Source organism: Manis javanica, chromosome 17 (genome assembly GCF_040802235.1).
Source record: "Manis javanica isolate MJ-LG chromosome 17, MJ_LKY, whole genome shotgun sequence".
NCBI classification, from domain to species: Eukaryota; Metazoa; Chordata; class Mammalia; order Pholidota; family Manidae; genus Manis; species Manis javanica.
The window spans coordinates 36,821,459-36,845,355 of record NC_133172.1 but is presented as its reverse complement, the minus strand read 5'-3'; the positions used below and the strand labels follow the sequence as shown (position 1 = coordinate 36,845,355).

The following is a 23,897-nucleotide window of genomic DNA, read 5'->3' as shown; positions in this document are numbered from 1 at the left end:
AGGATCTCCTGCCATTTATTTGGGCAGTTTTGACCTTCTCCACAAATGCCACCTGTGCCCTGCAGGAGCAGAGATTTAGACTTTAGAGGTTTCCCCTTCTGGCTGGGGCTGTGGCCTCTCAAGTCTTTGCACAAATAGCCAGCAGACACTGCCACTCAATTGGTGTCTTTATTCATACTGTTGACATTTCCCATAGGGAATTGTTGAAGGGAGAGGAGGGAAGGGCTGAGCGGGGAGCCAGCTTGGTTTTCCTCCATCCAGTGGAGGAAGTGACAGGGTAGGGATGCACTAAATAGAGTGAACAAGGGGACCATTGCTACGTGTGCTGAGTTGCATTGTACAGTGACTCCAGACAACCTGAGTCCTTCTGTCAGGAAATTCAGTTTCAAAGTGGGAAAATAACAAAGATCAGAAGAGAAGAACAAAGTGCACACAAAGCAAACTGCTGATGTAGGGAAGGGTCTAAGGCAACCAGCAGTGAGAAGCCAGTGTTCGGGATGGCCATGTGGCCGTGCCCCATTCCACTGGCCCATGGCCGGGCCAGGCTGTTGGGCCACCAGTGCCCTCTTGAGACAGTCTCTCTGTGTTGGCTCCCAAGGTGCTGTAAGCCACAGAGGTGGTGGAGGGATAAGAGCCTGAAGTGTGGCAGCACCGGGGCAGCCCAAGGCAGGGCCGCATTGAGAATATCAAAGCATCTCTTTGGGGGTGGCTCTGGAGGGCTGGTGGGAGATGGAGGGGGAAGGAGCACCTGGGAAGGATACATTCAGCACCTTTCCTTGGGCACAGGGCAGAGCCACTCTCCAGAATCTTAAATTACCAGGTGGGGGTGAGAATGTTGATTAACTACAGAGCTGAAGGCTGCCAAGCCTATCTGGGTCCCTCCCTGGAGCTCAGCGCCCAGTGAGCAGAAGGCGACAGAGAGGCAGGCCTGTGAGAGCCAGGGCCCAGCTCAGCAGCCCAGCCAGTCGGATTTGATGCTTCCAACCTTCACACTCTTCAGACTTTGGTTCTCCAACTTCAGGTAATAAGCACCCTTGAAGAAATAGCTGTGACCTGGGATGAGAAAGAGAGGCTGTGACCACCCCATACTCAGACATTGCGGCCCATGGAAGTCTCCTGGAGTTTTAAAATTCTGAATGCCACAGGGAAGAAACTTTTAAACCAGAGTAGACCCCTCTAAGGCTAGAGGAAGAGAAATGTCTGGGGAAGTAAGCTCTCTGAGGCCCTGTTTCTTCATCTTTAAGATGAGGATAAAGACACCAACCTCTCAGGGCTGGCAGTGAGGATTAAATTAGATAATATGTTATTATTAATATAAATAGCAGTATTCTGCTGAGCACAAGCACCAAACTAAGCCCTTCCCATATCCCAGAGGTGGCAAACAGGAAGGCTTCTAGCCCTGTCAGGCCCACACATGGGTTTTACTTTGTTTTGTTTGTTCAGAATTCTGAATAAATTGCCAACATGTAAACATCTGGAAATTTCACATATAGATTTCTCACTTCCTTCTAAAACAGCTAGATTGTCTAATGACACTGGGCCCTTGTTCTTGCAGGGCAGCAATCATCAGAAGCAGAGAAGCCACTTCCCCTATAAATATGCTTCCTGGTTTACCACAGACTCTACCACTCCCTACTGTTTGCCTTGCTTGCTTCACTCATTTGTGCTACTGGCCTGGCCCACATGGGCTTTGGAATTCATGACTCCTGACATGCATGGTCTCATTTATTTCTTGTAAAAGCCTGACACATAGTAGGTGCTCAATAGATGTTTACTCCTAAAGATAATCCTTAACCAAGCACCTGATTGTACACTACTTTTTCTAGGACAAGTAAGACCTTTCACACTGGAAGTCAGGGCAATGTGCTTAGCATATGACAGGGGCTCAAAAAAGTCTTTGTGGAATTTATTTGAAAACTCCTCTAAAAAGCCAAACTGGACTCATTTCCAGGGCCAGAGACCTCACAGATGCTTCCTCAGAAATATGGTTTTCAAACTCCAAATTCTATCCCTTGCTGATAACTGGTTGTTGTGTTTTGTTCAGCAAGGGACCATGAGCAAATTGAGTTGAGTGGCGATCTTTGCCACATCAGCAACAGGGCATGACAAAGTCTGTCCTGTTTCAAATGGAGCTATCCTTCTGCTAATGGGAGGTAGTCACAAGGCCTCCTGTGGAACCCAAAAGGGCCTGGATCAAACCCCAGAATGAATCTAGGGCACAGAGCCCAAGTTTCTCGCCTCAGGCAGGCCTCCCGCCCTCTCCCTCCCTGGCTCTAGGCCCTGCAGCTGTGAGGGGCCTTTCTGGGTCTTACTGCCTGGAGCCGGCTGAGTGAGCAGAGGTCAGGGGTCTGGATGCCTTCCCAGCACTGGGCTGAAGGGGCTGGTTTGTTTTCTTGGGGCACTGCATGCCTCCCTGCACAATGAGGGAGTGTGTGCTTGCAAGAAGCGGGGTGCTAACTGGGGGTGGAGAGTCCTAGAAAGCGGACGGAGGCTGGGGCAGCTCACCACCACCCTGCAGGTCCACCACGGCATCCAGGTTATCAGGGATGGCGTTCCAGGCATCTGCAATGAGCTTGGGGAAGCCAGGGTCCATTTTCTTCTTCACCTCATTGTATCTGCAAGGAAATGGACATGGTGAACGAGTGGGGCCTCCCTAAAGGCCAGTGCTCCCCCAGCTTGGATGGGAGGGCCCAGTGATGGCTGCTGGGTAAGCCTAGGAAACCAGACCTAGCCATTCAGGGAGGCAGCCGGCTGGAGTGGAAGGGCAGGGAGTCAGACTTGGGTCTGAATTCCAACTCCACTACTCACTGATGATGTGATTGTGGATGGCCCCATAAAAGCAACCTTGGGACTGCCGTTACTGTGTAAGCAGTATGTTAACCACTTTCTGTACACTTTTCCTATGACACAATTACAGGAATAGCCATTTGATAGACCAGAGGCTTAAAAAGGGCACTCAGCTTCAAAGTGGTAATCCAACCCAGGCCAGTCTGGTTCCCTGGCTGCAAGTGGCTCTCTGAGCCTCGGTTTTACCAGCTATAAGATGGGGTTGTATTTAATTTAATGTTTTTAAGTAATGTATATATATGAAATGAAATCATACAAGCCAAGTGCCCATCCGCATATCTGGTACTTGGTAGGTATTTGGGAAATGTTAGTTCCTTTACAAACTTTGGTCTGTGTGGCAGTATGAGGAGCACTAGACAGGGAGCCCAGGCCTGGGGCCCTGTCCCAACATTCTGCCACTGAGTGACTCAGTCAAACTGCTGCTTCATCATCTGTCAAGTGGAAGTGACAGTCCACGCCCTGGGAGATGATCTCGGCTGGGAGTGATGTTACAGTGTAAGGTGGCACCCGCGTCCAGGCCCTGTTGGTCCCAGGGTGGACCTCCCGCCACCTCAGTCCCGGCTACAGCTCTCAGGACACATAGGAATCTGGGCTGTGCCTGGGAGTCAGGAAAGCACCTTGAGTGCTCATTGGCATATCCTCCTTCCTGGCTAGCAATACCTCTCTGTCTTTGAAGATTTTTGGAGAACTTTAAAATGCTGGTGTCATTCTGATTCCTTTGCTTCTTCACTCATATTCAACCTATTCGTTATCCTATGAACACTGAAGGAGCTTCCACGATGTGCCTGTGGATATCGCAGTAGACCAGATAAAATCGTGCCCTTGTGGAACTAATTTTCTAGGTCTGTGTTTGAAGGTCATCCTGGGGAGAGCTAAGTGTTCCTCTGCAGTGCCTCAGAGCTGACTCTTCCTCCCCTTCGCTAGCATGGCCACCTTCACCCCCAGACACCACCAGCACTTTGCCCACATACCAAAACCGAGATTCCCAGCACTCCATGCACACCACCTCCCCTGAACCCTCAAACTACACTCCCTAAAGGGCTGGTTGCTCAGAGCTATGTGTCCTGTGCTTGAACTTGCCCTCATGTCTTTCTCAGTCCCCCATGGAAGGTAGGGAGGGTAGGAATCCACCTCATTTTATTGATGAGGAAACTGAGGCCCTGAGAGTTGAACCCATTTGCTTCCAAATTCTTTTCCTCCAGGAGGAACACAGCATCGTGGCGTCAGAAGATGCTGGCTCTGAAGGTGCCCACATGCCTTCACTTTCCTCTCTGTCCTTTCTCTTACAGTGTTTGCCGCTGGTGTATGCTGTTTTGAAAGGTTTCTCTGTGACACCTCATAGTTTTCTGCAGCTATAGAAACTACAAGACAGAGCAGGTGTTAAGCACATGAACATTTGTGTCCCAGCTTTTCCATGGGTGTGTCTTTGAGGCACTTCAGTCTCAGTTTCCCTTCCTGGAAAATTGGGCTAATAATAGTATCTACCTTAAAGGAGAAATTCAAGTGAAATGCACAGCCTCAGGCCTGGGATGTGGTGTAGGGCCTGTCATGAGGGCCACCATTATTCTATTCAAATGTATTTATGTCTCTTTCCCTCACTCTACTGTAAGCTCTCTGAGGCAGGGAGTGATTATTTCTTGACATCTGTCTTACAACACCTAGCTATGTGCTTGGCACATAGGAGACACTGAATATATGTTTGTGGGCTTAATGGAAGTTTCCAGAGCAGGGGCTGAGCACTCCTTGGCAGGAACTAGGGGATGCCCAGGCTGGAGGCAGCTGCTCATCCTCTCTCACTCTGAGGTACTCTCTCCTTCTCTAGAAAAGATACTTCTGGGGCCTCTGCAGACTGCACCAGGTCCAGCATCTCGGGCTCATTAACCACCTCTTCTGGGAGATGATCTGGGAGATGTCCCTTCTGGAAACCCAGTCGAGAGCTTCTGACAGGCCCTTCACCTCTGCTGCTTTTAGGGGAAGTTTAATGAACCCTGGCTTTGGGAGGCAGCCTTGTTGCAGAAAAGGACTGGAAGGCAGATACTCTGGCCAAAACTCAGCAAGCCTGAGTGTCAAAGTGTGTGTATGTGCGTGCTCATGTTTGCACATGGACACGTCTGTCCTCCGTGTTTACACACACCTGGTACCCTGAAAGAGGACTGGAAGAGCCCTCCAGCACCAGGATTCAATGACACCAGGGCTTTGTGATTCTAAGAGTCACGTTTCTGTACACCTGTGGCTCTCACTGCCCACATTCTAAGATGGGGACGTTCGGGGTGCCTACCATGCCAAGATGCCATTTGTAGTATGTGCATGTGCCTGGGAGTGTTCCGGAGCTTGTGGGCAGAAAGCCCACCCTTTCGTGGTTTCCTGGCTCACTGTGTTCTTTCTTGAAGCTAGAGGTATCAGTCAGCTTAAGCTGCTAAGTATCTTAGCAATATGTCTGGAATTCCAATCTGTGGGCAGCCTGAGACATAAACAGCTTCTGAATGCAGGGCACTGGGGGAGGGGTGGTGGGAAGGAGGGAAGGGGAGAAAGGAGAGAGGGGGGAGGCCTTGGGAGGGGAGCAGGGTTGTTTCAGGGACGGCAGACAAAGGGCCCAGATGCAGTGGCAGCCGCAGGAGGAGCCTGGGGACATTAGGAGGGAGGGAGGGAGGATGTACTCATCCCACCCCTTCCCCACTGACCAAATGACCCTGAGGGTACAGAGTTGGGGCGTGAGGTTAGTGGACAGGGGAAGCAGTTCTGATCCTGGCTCTGTAGCCAGCACACTTGCATAAAATAACTTAAACAAGTTATTTAATTTCTTTGGACTATGGTTTCCTTATCTGGGAAATGTAAAGAATCAGAATCAAACTTCTGAAGTCTGCCTCTCACTGACCATGGATATTGGGCTCCCTGACCTTTAGTCCAGACCGTGGCATCTCAGAATTGAACCCTTCCCTTGAGATGACCTGGAGCAGAGGGCTACCTGCTTCCAAGCTGGCCTGCTGCCAGCCAGCCCATTACAGACATGGCAGAGGGTGCCTGCGGCCTCCAGAGAGCCCGACGTGGATGCTCCCATGGGCAGCTGGTGTGGTCATCCATCAGACTTCATCATATTTTGCCCTCTGCCATCCCTGCCTCCACCACCCCCATTTCTTTGGACCCCATCATTTTCTAATATCTCACATACAATATGGAATAGTGAAAAGCATGTTCTTTAGGAGGAAAAGTTCCAGGGTTTAAATCCCAAACTGCCACTACCTGGCTCTGTGACTTTCAGCGAGATACTTCACCTGTCTGAACCCAAGTTTCCTCATCTGTAAATGGAAGAGTAATAATAATACATGCCTCACAAAGCCCTTGCAATAGTGTCTGGCACATAGTGTCAACAGTAGCAGCTATTATCTGGGTGTTATGACCCTCTTCTTCAGCGCGTCACCCAAAATGTGAGGCTTCAGACCAGACAGCCTTGGGCCCAATCAAAAGACTTCTAACAGAGGGCTAGAAAGGAGGGTTCTATCCACGCTTCTCAGAGGGCCTGCAGCCCTGGCAGATTAGAGACCAAGAGAGGGGACATCCAAGGCCCACGGGCCTCTGAACTTCCCCCAGGAGGCATTATGTTGACTCTGCCCCCATGGCAGCTGGCTGTGCTGGTCTTTCTGCCGCCCTCCCTTACCTCCAGAACTTGTCTCCAGCAAAGATATAAGTCTTCTTGTTCTTGCTCCAGTTAAAGGCAGCATCCACGTGTTGAACATCAGGGGGCAGCCCCAGGCTGGTCAGGGGCTTGGGGTACCCTCGCTCCAGGGTGCTGGCTGAATAGACCCAGTATTCATTGCCTGGGGTGGAAGCAAAGGGTGTGTTGGTGACTGGTGCTGAAATCTCCCAGGCCAGCCAGTTCCTCCCATCATCTGTCTGCCAGGTGGCCATTCCCAACAGGGACACAGCTCCTGCTCACTTCTGGATTCAGTGCCCCAGGAGGAGCCTCCAGTTCCTCCAGGAAGCCGGCCTTGTGCGCCCACTTCAGACCCAGGTAGGGACCTTCTCAGTCCTTTCTCCCCATCCCAGCCCTCTGTACACTCCCTCTTAACCACCTGGTTTTCTGTCCCCACCCCCACTAGTCTGTGAGCTACGTGAGGGCGGGGACTGGATCCCTGACACATGGTAGGTGCTCCAGTAAAATTAACGAGTGGGGTTTCCCAAATGCTAACCATATAACTTCACCTTGATATTTTTATCACTTAGGGACTCCTTCTAGAGTCCACTTAATATTTTGCTTTCAAGGAATTCATTTTGAAATCTGGAGAAGTAAGTTTATTTTAAACATTAAAAATGAAAAGAAGTCAGTTTTTTCAAAATCCTAACTAAAATTGTTTTCTGCCAAAGGCTCTAGCATTAGAAAGGTGTTAGAGACACCAGCACTAAAAGGTAGTTTTCCTTCTAGAAAACTAAACAATTGAAAAATGATTAAAAGATAATGAAATGTTCATTCCGTGGGCCACTGCTCTTTGGTGCTGGGTGTCTCGACTGACTAACCAGGTGAGTCCCATGCTTTTAGAAATGACGGCTCAAAGTATGGATCCATTAAAGTGGGGGCACCCATAGGAGCCCAGGAACCATGGTGCAGAGCCCCATGGAGCCGGGGACGAGGCAGGACCCTTCCCACACACCTGCAAAGAACACAGCCTTCTCCTCCTGCGGGGCCTCATATACAGCATCAATCTTTTCTGGGAGATCAGGCCAGAAGGTGGCCACCAGCAGGGGTCCCATGGGCTTGTCACGTGGTGTCACTGTCCGCCAAATGAACCTGGGGGGTGGGGAAGGGGACACAGGCAGCAACATCTTCAGTCACTCTGCAGCTGTAACCACACACGCCTTCCCAAGCCTCTAAGAAACATCCCAGCTATGATGCCCTGGGAGGGGGAGGCAGGATCAAAGGAAGGTTGGAGAAGGACTGGAGAAGGGCAGAGCCCCTCTGCAAGACGCCAGGACTGAGAGGCACCTCTTTGCTCCCTGTCTTGCTTTCTCCTCCAGGAAGCCTTCTCTTATCACCTCTGTTCACACTATATTCTCCCTCCTCTGAGCCTCTCAAAATCATCAACACTGAGTGCCTGGAACAGTAGTTTGTTTTTTAAAATACTTTCTCTCTCTTATTAGATCAGAGGCCAATTGAGGCAGACGGTGACGGTACCCAAAAGCATTTCCTAAATTGAAATGGAATGGATTCATGCACTTTGGCAAGAGTAAGAGCTGCCATTTATTGAGGGCCTGATAAGTGCCAAGCACTCTATGGGTCTTGTAAAATATAATCCTCACAGTATTATAATATGCACTCTTGGTGGCCTACCTAGCATCTATGATTTACTTACTTCCCTATCATCCTTCCTCACAGAGCTCCCATATTTATAATCCATGCTTCCCCACTACTGGACTCAATCCCCATTCTGATTAGCTTAAGCCAATGGGTCTCAAATATGATCCTCAGACCAGCAGCTTCAGCATCGTTAGGGAACTCAGAGATGCAAGTTATTGGGCCCCACTCAACACCTATGGAAAATGTTTGAGAACCACTGGTATAAGCCTGTTAGAGCTGAGCGTTTCCTGGCGACTATTATTGATTCAGAAGTTGCTATGTGACCTATGCTGGCACAGTAAGACTGAAGAGGTAGACTTGTATTTCACATCTGCGGGGTCTCTCTCTCTGCTGTTGGATGTGGGCATGGAAGCCTATAGCCCTGATTGCCACTGGCAGCCACCACGAGGGACCCAACCTTAGGATGAAGCCAATGCAGAGAACAGCAGTGGAAAGAGAGATCATTGAGTCATGGACCCTCTTTCTGGCCCTGGAAACAGCCCCACTCCTGGACTTCTTACCATGTGAGAGCAATTTCTCTCCATTGTGTAATCTGGTTTGAGTTGGGGTTCTTTGATATTTGCAGCCAAAACAACCTGATACAGGAAGGTATCACAAACCTTATTTGGCAAATGAAGCTCAGAGAAGTTGTAGGATAACTGGAATTCAAATCCAGATCTGATTCCAAAGTCCGAGTTTCATCATCTTGAAGCATTACCTCTCTCATTCCCCTAGGGCCTAGCACCAATTTTTGCATATGGTGGGTGCTGAAATATTTACTGATAATTCAGTGAGCCCATGAACACTTATCAGAATGTGTGATGGCTCCAACCTGGGCCTGGGCTCTGCGCCCTTTCCAGGGTCCACACATCTGTGGTCAGGGCTTAGCTAGTGCCGGGAAGGGCTCCAGGCTAAGGATGCTAAGGAGTGGGACTCCCTGTAACGGAGGGTTGCAGGACAGCCCTGGCTTCTACTGTTACACATCCTGGGTGGGAACTGAAGCCTGATGGCACCTGATTTCTCATTGCGCTTGAGGTGTTCTCTCTCTCTCTCTGCATCTTGTCATCTTCTTATTAGCCAATAGACCCTGCAAAGGGCAGGGCACCTGCCTCCCAGCACCTAGCCCACCAGGCTCTCTGTCCCTCCCTGAGTAAGCCGGGAGCTTTCACCTGTCTATAGCTTTGCTCTTGAGGTTGTCCATCTTGCACACCCTGCCAAACTCAGCCCTCCCATCCTGATCTGCTTCTCCTTTAAAGTCCCTGCATGAGTGCTCCTTCATCACTGGAGCCTTCCTTGCCTCGGGTGTGTCCATAAAAACATTTTTTCTAATGCCTCTGCAGTCACATCGCTTTCTCTCTGCCATGTGTTACTGTCTGTTCTCTATGTCTCTGTTTTCCAAACCAGACTGCTGATGCTTAAACTTTAATGTGCATGAGAATCATCAGAGGAATTTGCTAAAATGCAGATTCCTAGGCCCTGCTCCCACAGATACCAGTCAGAGGGTCTGTGGGTGGGGGCAGAAACCCACAGTTAGAGGTTCTGGTGTAGGACATCCACGGCCCTGTCTTTGAGAACACTGACCTAGGCATTAAGCAGTCCCCTGGCTCCCAGCACACCGGCCCCCAACTCCTTAAGGTCTAGAAAAGTATCTGGTACAGTAGATGCCAAGTAATTATTTGTTGATAATAATAGCAGGCATGACTGAATACATTTACTCTGTGTCAGGCATTGTTCTAAGTACTAAGATCATCTAATCCCTACAACAGCCCTAAGAAATAGGTTGGAATATTAGTCCCATTTTATAGATGAGGAAATTGAGGTACAGAGAAGGCATATAATTCACTTGCTGATGATCTTGCAACCAGTAAGTAGCAGGTCCAGGATTCTAACCCAGGCTGTCTGTCTCCAGAGCCCATTCTGTCAACTACCATGTTCCATGGTAGAAGCATGGATGGATGGATGGTTAATGGATGATGGATAATGGATGTATAGATGGATAACAGATGTTTGGGTGTATGGCTGTGTGTACGGATGTATGGATGTACATATGGACAGATAATGGATGGATGGTTGGGTATTACATATGTATGGATGGATGGATGGACTCTTTAATGCAGTGCTAGGTTCTGCCCACTGCTCTGCAGGAGGGCTAGGGCAATTGGATGAACCTTAGCCCTTGATCGATTGAGTGGGGACCTTTATCTGTACCACAAAGGACACTGCCTTCCTAGCCCCTGTGGTTACTTGCTCCCCATACATAGAACAATTTAGCCATTTGTGGTCAAGGCCCTTCCAGAAGGCCTGTGGTAGCCTGGGCTAGTGTTCCCAGTTCTTTCCCCCAATCTCTATTTTAGACTTATACATCCATGCGTGTTGCCATGTGATTTCACAGCCCCACCCCCTAAGTGATTTGCTTCATCCATGGAATATTCTCTGACACGAGGTGAGTGGAGGCTTTAAAAGGGCTTGAGTGGTTTGATTTGGCCTCTTGTGCTTCTGTTGCCTGCCATCAGCAGCCAGTAATCCCGGGAGAAAGCTGACATGCAGAGCATGCCTGAACCCAAACTGCAGCCTGCAGCCAGGACACCCAGTGAGCCCACGGACTGGGAGAGCAGGAAAGGAATGCCTGTTGTGGGAAGCTGCTGCAATCTGGATGTTATGTGATAGGCAGCAAAAACTGTCTATGCAGGCCATTCTGTGAAGCCCCCAGTGGTGGGAGGGCACCCCTGGGCAAGAGGCGGGGGTACAAGAATAATGGGGAAGGGGCAGAGAGCAAGGAGGACCAGAAGCACTCACCGGTCCTTGAAGAAGAAAATCTCCCCGCGGATCTGAGAGATGCCATCAAAGACAATGTCCTGTTTGCAGATCTCAGGAGTGACGGGTCCCAGCGTCGGGGTGGGGCCAGTGCCAGTGCCAGCGTCAGTGTCTGGGGAGGCCCCTGGGAAGGATACCCGACCTCAGACTCTCCCCAGCTACAGGGGTTCTCCTACCAGGCTGAGCCCCAGGGCTGTCCACCCAACCTGCTAAGGGTCAGAAGAAATAGGATTCTGGCCTCAGTGGAAGCCTGGGAAGACAGGGAGACAATGGCTGGCCATGGAGGGAAGAGAGTGGAGACTCCAGAAATTCATGGCACTTCACACTTTATAAATGCTCTTTATAGATTTGACACCTCCCCAAATTGTTCTCTATAACTCCAGGAGGTGGGCATCATTACTATTCCCATTTTTCAGAGGAGCAAACTGGGACCAAAGAGGTAGAGACTTGATGCATTTCTTGCAGTTGGTGATTGGCAGAGGTGGCGCTTGAACTGGAGCCTCTCACTTGACCCCGGGTTCCCAGCCACATCCAGTGTGCCCCATGCTGCAGCACTGGCAATCCCCTTTACTCTGTTGGCTTCATGCTGGTAGCACCAGTACCAGTCTATATTTACTGTTTTGTTAAATGGACTTAGCCTCATTGTCAGCATCAATAAATAAATCATTGGTGTAAGTACTAGTTGTATTGTTCTCATTACACATTAAAATACAAGGATCAGTATGAAAACTAGAAGCTTTCAGCCCCATATCATTAAGGTCATTCCACAGGCAGGGAAATTCTGCCCCATATTTAGCTAGTTCTCTGGGATTCTAAACCTAACTTGGCTACTTGAACCTGGGTGATCTTGGGTCAGAATGGTTACCTTTCTCAGACCTCAGTTTACTTAGAAAGTAGACAGCCTGTTTCTGCCCCTCCTGCCACAGAGTGGCTCTAGGGAGCTAAGAGGGGTGTGGACAGTGGCGTTAACCAGAAAAGAAAGGGGTTTTCCCTGGAGTGTTGCTCTGACACCCCCAGACAACCTCAACACTCCAGCCTCCTGTCTTTGTCTCCTACAGTCCTGGATAGATGGGACCTTTCTGGTTCCCACCACCGGACCTCCATCACAGGCTACACGACTTCCCCCAATGCCCACCCTGAGGCCCCCAAGCTGCAGCTTACCGTAGAGCTCCTGAATGCCTTTGATGTCGTCCTGGGACAGGCGGAAGTTCTTGGTGTAGGTGTAAATGGGTGCCATAAGGGCTCCAGGGTCCTCTGAATGCTCCAGCCCCATTGCATGGCCAAATTCATGGGCTGCCACCAGGAACAGGCTGTACCCTGAGGGCCGAGAGAGCGGAGGAGGGCAGACAAGACATGGAGAGAGATGAGGGAGGAATCAGGTCCTGGCTGCAGTGATGAAAACCTTTGAGGACATACCCATAGTGGGGTTGGGGGCCCTGGAAATGGCATGTATTGAATTTCCTCCTCCTGAGAATTCTGGGGCTATCAGACTATGCCTACTGCTTTCAAGTAGGGTCAGCCAAAGTCCCTTTGTCCCTTTCCAGGGTAGGCTGCACATGTGCAGTAAAGGAGGAGAACAAACAGCATCTGCAAATCCTCTACTTACAGTCTGTTTTTAAAAATCCTGTTCCCTGGCTTCTTGAATTTATAAGGACTAGAAACAACACCTGCCTGCAGGGTCTCCAAAGAGGTAAACTGGTGACAAATGGGTTCACCATTTCTGCCCCAGGGGAAGCAGCAAAAATCCTTCCCACTTGGAGTGGTTCCCCAAGTTCAGCCACAGACAGCAGGCAAACTCTATGTCACACCGTATTGTGGATTGAATTGTGTCCCCCCAAAAGATATGTTCAAGTCCTGACCTGTGAATGTGACCTTATTTGGAAGTAGCATCTTAGCAGTTAAGATATAAGTGAAAATGAGGCCATACTGGAGTAGGTTGGGCCCTTGATCCAACGTGATCCATGTTCTTATAAGAAGATACACAGGGAGGAACACAGCAGCCACAAAATAACAGAGGCGAGATTTACGTGATGCAGCCCTCAGAGGAATGTAGCCCTAGACTTCTGGCCTCCAGAAACACAATTTCCAGAATACACTTCTGTTGTTTTAAGCCACCCAGTTTGCGGCACTTTATTATGGCAGCCATAAGAAACTAAAATCCGCCCCAGGTGCACCACATCAGCTCTGGAGCCTGAGGTCATTCTGGCAGATGGAGAATCCCACCTTTAGCTAGAAGCTAGGGCAGAGCAGATAAAATCAGGATATGTCCTGGCGTGGCATTTGGTGGGGGGGATAAGAACAACTCCTTTGGCCAGCCTATCGGGTGGCATTCTGCAAGTTTCATCTCATTGCGAGTAAAAAAGCAGCAGAGTAACATGAAGAGAGGCTGACCTAATTCTGGCCTGCCCTGGACCAGCGCCCTCTCCTGGCCATGGGGGAACTTGGAGCCCATGACACTGGGGCCTGCAGACTAGAGCAGGTGCAGTGCCCCACCCCCCGCCAAGCATCCTGCTCACTGCACTGACCACACAGGAAGGTCATGGCCTGTCTCCTGGTTGCTCTTCTGCCTCAGCCTGTGAGTTCTGGAGGTCAGGGTGCTGTCCCAGGTGGCTGTATTCTGAGCACCCAGCACTGATGTGGACCCCCATTCACAACTTGGCGAAGGAGGGAGCTGATGGGGTAGGGAGGGTCCTGGGGACTCTCCAGTGCTGCGTGCGGGGTGGGGTGGCGAGGCTACTCCTCTCTTCCTCTCTTCTTCTGCTCACCCAGATCCTGAGGGCAGCTCTTGCTGGAGTGGGAATGCCTGGTAGAGAATCATCTCTCCGGGGCAGGGTATTCTGTGCCAGCACTGAGACATTTTGGGTAGTAACAGCCCCACCTGGAGAGGTGGGAGGGGTGGGAGAGGTGGGAGGGAAGAGCAGCATCTGCTCAGTGGGAAGCAGGTACCAGGTGGATGGGGTCTTATTTTGGAGGCCATGCCTCTGCCCAGATTGGGGGAAATCATCTCAGGGGCACTATCTCTGCCAGGTGGGTGGGTCTGGAGCAGCCAGGGTCTCTGCCACGGATGGTCCTCAGCCAAGTCAGTGCCTCCACCAAGGCAGGTGGGTGTCTGGGGGTGTTATCTATGCCTGAGGTTGGTGGGAGGCTCAGGAAGGTTTTCCAGCCCAATGGCCAGAGCCTTGTACCTTGGTCGGGGCAGAAGCCCCACTTGCGGTCCTCGTCGTAGCTGGCTGTGGTTGCGCACCATATCTTCCCATCACCACGGCCGGCGCTGGTGCAGCTATCATGCTTGACGCCCAGGAAGGTGAAGGGGAAGACACACGGGGCACCTTCTGAGTTCCCACCAATGGTGGACATGGCTGTGGAGTTAGGGACATGGGTCAGGGGGCAGCAAGAGGTCTGAGGTCACCATCAGGGAACAATGACTTGTTACAGACATTAACAAACCACACTTGCTGATCACTGCAAGTGTCAGTCCCAGGCACTGGACCCAGGATAAAACGTTTCTCCCATCAACCTTCTCATAACAGCTCTGTGCAGTAAGAACCATACATTATCTCATTTCATGGGTTGGAAAACCAGAGCCCAGAGAGATTAAGCAACTTGCCTGAGCAGATACTGCTAGGAAGTGTCAGGGCTGGGATTCAAACCCAGGCAGCCAGATTCCAGAGCTTTAATTAGCCTCCCATGGCTGGGGCCAGAGAGGCCAGAGGCAAAGAGGGCTGGACAGAGCTGGTGGTGCCAACACAGCTCCCTAGACTGGGAGCTCCACCACACAGCATCCTGCAGAAGACCCACGGTGTGTCCAGCAGAGAGCAGGTGCTTGGTAAATGCCTATCAGAGGAAGGAAGAAAGGAAAGAAGGACAGAAGAGGAAGAAAGGAGGAAGTCCTTAGTGAGAAACAGACCAAAGGAGAGAGTATGGAGTAGAGAGCCGGGGAAGAGAGACATTGGGATCAGAGAGAGGGAGGGAGAGATGATCTTCAGGGAGGCTGAGGGGATGTGGGACAGTCAGAGTGGGTCCTGGGCTGGCCTGACATTAGGGATCACCGATTTGGCTGAGCTGGCTATTGGTGCCTAGTGCCTGTTCTGATTTTGGTGCCCATGCCTACCAGCTGCTAAGTATCCTGCTCAGCACACCTGTCCTGGAGAAGGGAGATGGGGTGAGGGGCTCTTGTGGGTTTTCCATCAGGGCAGAGTGCTGGCTCTAAGGGCCAGAGGGGCGGTGGCACCCACCAGTCTCGGGGCAGAAGCCATACTTCTTGTCGCGGTCGTAGTCCTCGGTGGTGCCGCACCAGCGGTAGCCATCCGTGCGGCCCTCAGTGGTACAGCTGTTGTAGGACGTGCCCTGGAAGCGGAACGGGAACTTGCAGGGCTGTCCATCAGCATTGCCACCCATGGTGAACAGGGCTGGGGGTGAGGGAGAGAGGGGGAGGGTGTGAGTGAGAGACCACCCACCTGCCCACCTTGGCACCTGCCTGAGCAAAGGGCTGGCTGGCTGCCAACCTGCTGGTTCATGCCAGTGAGGATGCAGCACCTTTAAAATATTAAAAACCATCTACACTGGTTGGTAAATTGCTGCTTCTCTGAGCTCCCAGAGAGCACTCCTGCTGCCCTGGCCAATCTGATCCCACCCTGGAACCTAATGGACACCCTCATCTCCAGCAGTGAAATGGCTGACAATAGGTGCACAGCAGGGGGCCTCCAGAATCCTGCCCCAGCTCCAGCCCCAAGATTGCTGTCCACTTTGCCTGGTCAAAGCCCACACCATGGGGATTGCTAAGCACATTATCCATGGTCCACAGGACTGCAAGGGTTTCTCCATTTGATAGGTAGGAACTGAGGTTCTGAGAAAGCTGGTTCCAGAACTGCTTATGGTCCCGCAAATGGAAGAACTCAGTGAGGGTTGCAACTGAAAACTAGTCTCTTGCTCACTCTTTGTCACACACACATGTGCGCACAGAGGGCAGTCACCTCTTTTCACCCCACCGCAGGCACTTTCCTGTTGAAGGGAGAGGAGATGAATGGGAGGGAGGGAGACGGGGGTGGTGTCTTTGGAAACACACTCGGGGCTCCCATTCTGACTTCCCCAAGCGGGGACTGTGACCAGAGAACTGGGGAGAGAAAGGGCTTCAGAGTCTGGGCTTGTCTGTCTCGGGCTCTCCCCTGCTTCCCCGTGCCCTCATCCACCCCAAAGCTACAAAATGGTGTGTCTCTGAAATTGCCAATGAGCAAAACCACAAGTGCATAACAAGGACCATCTGTGCACAAAGGCGCCAGAGGTGACCTCACCAGCCCCATTAACTCCACCATGACCAGAATGGAGCCCAGCCCTTGATCCCCCAGGGCAGGACTCAGGGGGCCCAGAGTCCCACTCCTCCCCTCTCCCCAACCAAGAGACCTCCTGCAACATCAGAAACAATGGGACTAAGAGAAGAGGCAGAACTGAGGGCAGATGCCCTGGTGGCCTCAGAGTGGAGAAAGGCCAAGTGTTAACCTCTGAGGAGGCCAGCCTCTGCCTCTGGCCTCCCATGAGCTGCAATTCTGCCACCCAGGAAGCCCCCATCTCCTTGCAAATCCTGCCCCCCGATAAGGAGGGAGGAAGCAGACACTGATTCAGCAGTCAGGAGGGGCTGAGTAACCAGAACCTCTGCCCCAAGACCCAACCATGTGCCTGATGTGCGTACTTGCATCTGGCTAAAGACCAAGTAAATAGCTGATGTTCAATGCAGGGAAAAACCCTTCCTAAACTTATGAATTACAGCTGTTCCCACTTCTATTATTAAGGCATTCTGCTCTAATCACGGGGCTAACACATGGGACGGTGGACTCCACCTGAATCCCTACTGGGAAATGCAAAATGCATAAAGTATGTTTGTTTAAAAGCTCCTGGCTCCCTAATGGTCAATAGCTTGAACACTTAGTAAGAAGTATTATGTGAGCTTTCGTACTAAAAGCATTAACATGAATACAATTAACCAGCTCTTTGTTTCTTTCCTTCTGTCAAAATGGCTGGTGCTCAGTGTTCCGTTGCAGTGGGTCAGAGAGATTCACAAACATGTAAAATTACAGCCCAAAAGACAAAGGCTTACATGGATCCAGGAGTCTTTATGGGATGAGGAAGAAAGAAGCATTTAAAAATTTTTTGGATTTTCTCCCATTTTCCTCAAGTTTTCTGGGCTTCCAATCTGTAGAATCATCAAATACGATGACTTGATTGAGTGTGAAGTTACGTGTACCGTCTTTTTATGACTTCTGATTATGAAGTGTGTCAAGGATATATGTAAAGAGGATTAAGTGTGTATGTCAATGGCCTTGCCCATTTTGAAAACGCTTCCCTCTGTATGCCTCCAAAATATCTGAAAATTTTATGTCTTAAGCATTGACAAAAATACACACAGAAGTACAGAGTCAAGACTCATGCCTATGCCAAGATACAGAGATGCAGATGCAAGTAAGACAGAGATCAAGAGAGTAGATGGAACAGCCCCTGTCTCCACCCCCACCCCACACACATACACACACACACATACACACACACTAGCACAGTCTGCATCAGAACCAGGAGGAATGGCTGAAATTCCTGGGGTTGGTGTCACCAAGCTAGGCTGGGTACCAGCCATGCTGTCTGACTCTCACCTCCCAATTCCACTGCTAGGCTCTTGATCCATCCCATGCCTTTCCTCACACCCTTGAACTCCCAAACCTGGCTGGAGGGTAGAAAGAGACCTAGGCATTTTAACAATTCTGAGTTCATTTTAAAGCATGCTAGAAAAAAGTAATTAGCACATCAAACCTGAGGTTTCATGAATCCTACTGCTGATGGTGAGACTAAAACAATAGAATTGATTTGAAAGTATTAAGTAAATAATCCTACAGGTGAGAGGCACACAAGGATGACTCAGGTGGGGATGGTGGGGCCTGAATGAAGGAAGTGGGGGGTGATAGTTGGCTGGCAGTTCCTGGCCTGGTGAGTGGGGAGGGTGGGGAGAGTGGGGAGCTGGGGAAGGCAGGGGCTGAGGAGGCCAGCCCGGGACAGGTGGACACTCACCTTCATGGGGGCAGAAGCCGTACTTGCCGTCCTTGTCGAAGTTGTAGGTGGTGGAACACCACAGGAAGCCGTCACTGCGGCCGGAGTCAGTACAGCTGGTGTGCTCCTTGCCATTGAACAGGAAGGGGAACTTGCAGTACTCCCCGTCGGCGTTCCCGTATTTCACGCGGACCACTGAAGGGCGGCACAGGGGGAGGGTGAACCTCTCCCGGCCTTTCTTTTGTGACCAGGATTCTGGCTCACCCAGGTGTGTGACCTCTGTCCCCTCCCATCTCCCTGGCCCCATCAGAGCAGATGGAGGTGCCCAAGGATGACAGGGAAGCCACAGTCCTTGTTGATAGGTGACAGCAAGGCACACGGAGGATGGAAGAGGAGGTGTGGGCATATGGAAGGTCATTTTCTTACCTTGCCCTTCTCCCAAGGTCCACAGCTCATCATCGTCAAAGTGGGAGTCTCCCCCAACACCAGGGCCTGGGGCGAAGGCATGAGCCAGGAGTCCGTCCTTGCCATCAAAGGGGTATCCATCTCCATGCTCTGAAACACACTGGGGCTCAGCTTCTAGCTGCCGCACTGGGCCCTGAAACCCAGCCACCCCAATCCGTGGTTGGGGCTTCCCTTTACCCCACTTACCATCTGTCCCTTCCCTGGGGGCACAGTGAGCCAGCAGAGAGCTGCTGAGTTGATTGTTACTCTCCTGTGGTCTGCACTATGCCCCCAAATCGACAAGGTCCCTGGTATCTCTATAACCGACCTCCACTGTCTGTACTACTGCCAATGGCGCTGTACCTCCCTAGCTCCCTACCCTGCCACACCAGTGTCCTTCCTGCTCACCCTCACTGTCCCCAGTGTGTGTACCATCTCCCCACCTCCACGCCGTCCTTGGCCGTATCACCCACCTTCATGCCATACAACACTAACTCGTGCTCCTGTTTGCCACCCAGCTCCACCCCACCCTCCCACACAGCTCCACTGCTGTGTGCGCCATCTACGCCCGGCACTACACACACCGTACCACAGCTATACCACTCACCACGGCTACACACTGCCAGGGTTCCCACCTCCAACCCACATGGCTCCCTTGACCCTAGGTCCTATTCCACTCACCCACATGTCTACACTGCTCCCCTGTTTCTGACCCACTCTCATGCCCAGAGTTCGTCAGTGCCTGCTAGCATTATCCCATAGAACTTTCTACAATGATGGGAATGCTCCTAGTGGTGCTCAGTTCAGGAACCACCAGCCTCACGTGGCTACTGAGCACTTGAAATGTGGCTAGTGTGACCAAGAAACTGAATTTTCAATTGTATTCAATGTTAACTAATTTAAATAGAAATAGCCCTATGTACCCAGCGGCTCCCATGTGGGACAGTGAAGATGGACCACTTGCCTCCAGGCTTATACGGCCGCCAGGGCATATCCAGTGTCAGGTCATCTGTCCTCGCATCCACATGGCGCCCCAGAGTCCACCTCCATCTGTGCCACTCCATCTGCATCTGCCACTATCCTATCTAACCTGTCCTCAGGAACCCGGTGCCTCTCTAACGGCCAGATGGACCCCTTGTCTCTATATTGACCCCCTGCTGGTCCCTCTTCTGCCTACCCCAGCGTCCGAAGTTGATCATGATGTCAGCCTCTCCATCATGGATACGGGAAAACCGCAGTGGGGTCACACCACTCCAGACTTGGAAGGCACGAGCAAAGGCATCATCCACTGTCTCAGGGTCCAGATCAGGCGTGTAGCCAATGATCCTGGAGGTGGTAGAAATGCACGCGAATGTGTATGTGTGTGCAAGGTGTATATCTACAATTGTGTATGTGTGAGTGTGCACAAATATGTGCAAGGGTGCATGCATATGCACAGGCGTGCAACTGTGTGCATAATATGTGAGGGGGCATGGGTTTATGCATGTATATGGGTGGGTATGCCTGTGCAGATATATGTGTCTGCATATTGATCCCAGACGTACTGGGAGCGCAGCCCGCCCAGAATGCCTTGAAGCCCCACAGACTCCCACACCAGCCCAGGCACCGTTTCTGGAGTATTGTCCCTCCCTTCTACCTGGCGGGAGCAGTGGGTACTCAGGGACATAAATAGTTCATGATGGGACACAGGGCAGAGATCTCATCCTTGGAATCCAGCATGAACCACAAAGAGCAGAGCTCTCAGCTCAGTTAACAACCAATTATAACAACTCTATACTGCAGTTCAAAACCCAGTTAGCGACCAATCATCAGGTTCCCTCCACTGGCCCCAGTGACCCCATCTAATAATAGTAATTGTGACTAGCATTTACTATACCCTTACTATATGCTGGACACTGTGAAATCCCTTCATATACGTGATCTAGCTTGGTTCCCAACCAACTGATGGGAAAGGTTATTTTTTAGGCCCATTTGGTAAGTTGGAAAGCCAAGGAAGACTCAGAGTACTAAAAACTAAGTAGCTCAATGCCCCATGTGAGATTCAAATCCAGGTCTGTCTGACTCCAGCTCCTAAGAACTTTGTATGCAAACTCCTCAAGAAGCCAGCCCTCACAAGACACCTCTTGGGGGCCTGGAGTGGGGAGAAGGCAAGACCCAAGGAGACCCAGTGCCTCCCAGCCCACTGGCCCCGCCTCCCCCAGCCCCGCCTTGGCACCTGTATGTGATCTGGTTCTTGTCCCACTTGGGCTTGCGGGGGAAGAAGTTGTAGTTGGCCACATCTGGGTTGCCGCAGCGTGGCTTCCGCATGGTCTCGATGGTGCGCTGGTCGAGGTCACCTGTCTGGGGTAGCCCGAAGAACTTCTGCATCTTCTTCAGCGTGTCCTTCAGCACAAACAGGTTGCACCTCTCCTTGGGGCAGCCGTAGAAGGTGTTCAGGTATTGCTGGAAGAAATGAACACCCCAAGGCAAGCAGCCACCTTAGGCATATTGTTGACCAAAGTAATCAGGGACTACGGGAGCACTGGGAGGTGTTCTGAGTTCCCAAACCACTCTTCACACCAGCTGAGTGATTGCACTTGGGTGCTTAATGCATGCCCAGGCACTGAAGGCAGCAGGTGTTAATTCATTTAATGCTCAAGGCAGCTCTCTAATGTAGCTAGTATTACTACTCTCTCTCTCCATCACACAAAGGAAGAAGCTAAAGCACAGAGAGGTTTAAAAACTTGCCTAAGTTCACACAGCTCACAACTGGCAGAGCTGGATTTGAATCCAAATCCAGAGCCCATGTGTGGAACTGTACCTCTTTTCTACTCGTCTTTAGTACTGTCATCTATTTTAACCCACCTAACCACTGATGACAAAGCGATTATTTTCCTCATTTTTCTTTTAAGGAGATTCAAGGGCACCTAATGGGCTCCAGCAGCAGACAGACCTGGGTTCAAATCCTAGACCTACCATTTCCAAAGAGAAAACCACAAAGTCATGTTCTTCAGGGGCTGGGGAGCCAGCTCTGCCCAAACTGAGGCTAAAACCAGACAAGCCCCTGCAAAGGGTCGGGCACCATGCAGCTCATTTATTTGCTCAACAAATACTTTTAGACACCTACTATGTGCCAAGCCCCATGCTAGTGTTGGGAATAAAGTAGTGAGCAGGACAGAGGTTTCTAGTCTCTATGGTTCAAATCCTGGTGTGGGGAGGCTGATGGACCACAAATAAATGCAAAATTAAATATATGATCGGTGCTGAGTAGGAATGGTGAAAGGAGCCAGGAGACCTAACCTTGGTGGTGGGGGAACCTTAACCTTGTGTGTGGGGTTGTTAGGAAAGGGGAAATAGAAGGTGTAAATAACAGTAATCATAATGGCTAACCTTTATTGAATGCTTACTACATGCCAGGTACACTTCAAAGTGTCTAAGATGATTCTTTAATCTGAGACAGGTACCATTATTATCGCCAGTTGGCAGAAGCAGCTGCTGAGACTGAGGAGTTCAGTCCTTTGCCCTACTGGGCCAGTTGGTTAGTGAACTCCCTGATTTGAAGCCAGGCAGTCTAAGCCCAGCTGCATCTTCTCAAGCCCCTGCTGCACTGCCTCTGGGCTACTTGGCTTCCAGGGCTGTAGGAGGCCTGGGAACCCAAGTGGCTTTGTCCATTATCAAAGCTCCCCCTTCTCTCCCAGCCATGTCATTATGCCAACCAGCTCCAGACCCTTGGGAAAAGTAGGCCCCTAAAGTGAAAGGTCTCCTAAGCCATTTATCTAAAGGGAGTGCAAGACTAGACGCTGGAAAATTGGGGTGGGGGGCTGTCACATTCTGCAAGTGGGTTCGTAGGATAGGACCAGAGGGCACAGGCCAGGAGTCCTGTCCTGGATACGTTGGGAATCAGGCTGAAGGAGAATAGGGGCTTTCTGGGTGGCTGAAGGACTAAGGTTGGCATTTGTCTTATCTGGAAGGATCATGGCGGCAGGGCTGGGGGTGGGAGGGGGCGGTTCCTGGCCCGAGGCGCTTACAGGGTGAAGGGTAATGCCCTTCAGCTGCCCCCAGCCCCGCCGGTGCAACGCTGTGGCCAGGATGCCCCTAGAGCCAGGCGCGCGCGCTCGCAAAACAACATCTGAGCCGCAGCAGCTCGGAGCCCCGCCAGGAGGGAGGGCTCGCTGGCCGCCTTCCCACCCGCGCGGGCTCGGTCCGCCCCCGCCCCACGCGCCGGGCCCTCCAGCGCCGGCCCCTCCCTCCGCCCGCCGGCCAGTTCTCCGAGGCGGTCCTCCGACCCCTCTGGAGAAGTTCGAGGAAACTTATCGAGGTCCAGCTCTTGACCCTCCTGGCCAACTTGTCCATTAAGCCAGGCTAAAAAGATGCGCTTTCCACTTCCCTCCTGTCCCCCCAAATTTGCCAAAAGGTCCCCTCGGGCGGTTTGTCCAAGGTCCCTCTCCAGATGTGTGCCAAAAAGTTCCCAGAAGTTTGCCCAGCGTTCATCCTCGTGTGTGCAACTTGCCCAAATTGTGGGTCAAAGGACCCTCTTCTAAGCCCACAAGGATTTAAAAAGAACCTCCACCATTTGCAAAAGAGACCCCCCCTACTTGCCAAGGGCCTTGTTAGCCAACCCCCAGATGAGTGCAAAAGTTGTTTTCATAGCCGTCCCCTTGGTAAATCCCCAGATACTAGACAATGGCCCGGTTACTTGTGAAAGGTGCCCTTTCCAGCTGTTGGCCAAAGCAGACCCCTTCCCTTCTCCCTCTTCTCGCTCCCCTGCGGTGTCCAGCGAATTTGCCAAGTTGTTTATTATCAAAGGCCTTCTCCACTTAAGAAAGCTCCCCCACTTTGCAAAAGAGATCCCGCCTTCAGCTGGCCAAAGCGCCCCCCCCACCAAGCTGTTTGTTTAAGCTCCTCCCCACCTTGTACCTACCGCGGGGGTTGGGCGTTATGGCAGGGAGACCCCCATACTCCGCTTACAGTCTGTCTAGACTTGGGTCTTTGAGGCCAACGTAACAACTCACCACAGCCAACTCTTTGTCCGTTTTGGGGGCGACATCTCCAGGGAACTTGATAATGGGCGACGGCGCGGCGGCAGCGCGGCCCAACAGGCAGCCCAGGACGCAGAGCGCCCGCAGCGGGCTGCCGAGCGCGCCCCGCACCGCTCGCGCCTCGGTCATTGCGCTCCCGGGCCCCGCGCGTCGCCCGGCGGTCGCTGGCTCGGGGCGTGTGGCCGCCTCGCCGCCTGGCTGGTGCTCCTAGGGCGGCTGAACTCGGTAGCCTGGCTTCGCCCGGCTCAGTGGCGCATGGTGCGGCCCCCGCGACCCAGCCCGCGCCGCCGCCTGTTCTTGCAGGTCCTGGCAGTCCCTTTGTACGGTTAAAGCCTCAGATGAGCAGCCTCCAGCCACCGCCGGAGGAAGTCTGGAAGCGGCGGAAACAAGGGAGGGCAGCAGCCAGATGTGGCCGG

General features: G+C 51.6%; 1 protein-coding gene across 1 annotated transcript; it reads right to left on the bottom strand.

The window, feature by feature from the left end:
- Positions 1-154: 154 nt before the first annotated feature.
- MMP2 (matrix metallopeptidase 2) lies at positions 155-23,846 on the bottom strand. Its single transcript, XM_037001464.2, has 13 exons — positions 23,455-23,846; positions 20,679-20,905; positions 19,641-19,789; positions 18,446-18,574; positions 18,041-18,214; positions 15,226-15,399; positions 14,176-14,349; positions 12,152-12,307; positions 10,973-11,114; positions 7,494-7,630; positions 6,503-6,662; positions 2,506-2,615; positions 155-1,053 (listed from the first exon to the last, which is right to left on the bottom strand). The coding sequence occupies exons 1-13, from the start codon at positions 23,608-23,610 to the stop codon at positions 950-952; spliced, it is 1,992 nt and encodes a 663-aa protein (XP_036857359.1). The 5' UTR covers positions 23,611-23,846; the 3' UTR covers positions 155-949.
- Between the last annotated feature and the right edge of the window lie 51 nt (positions 23,847-23,897).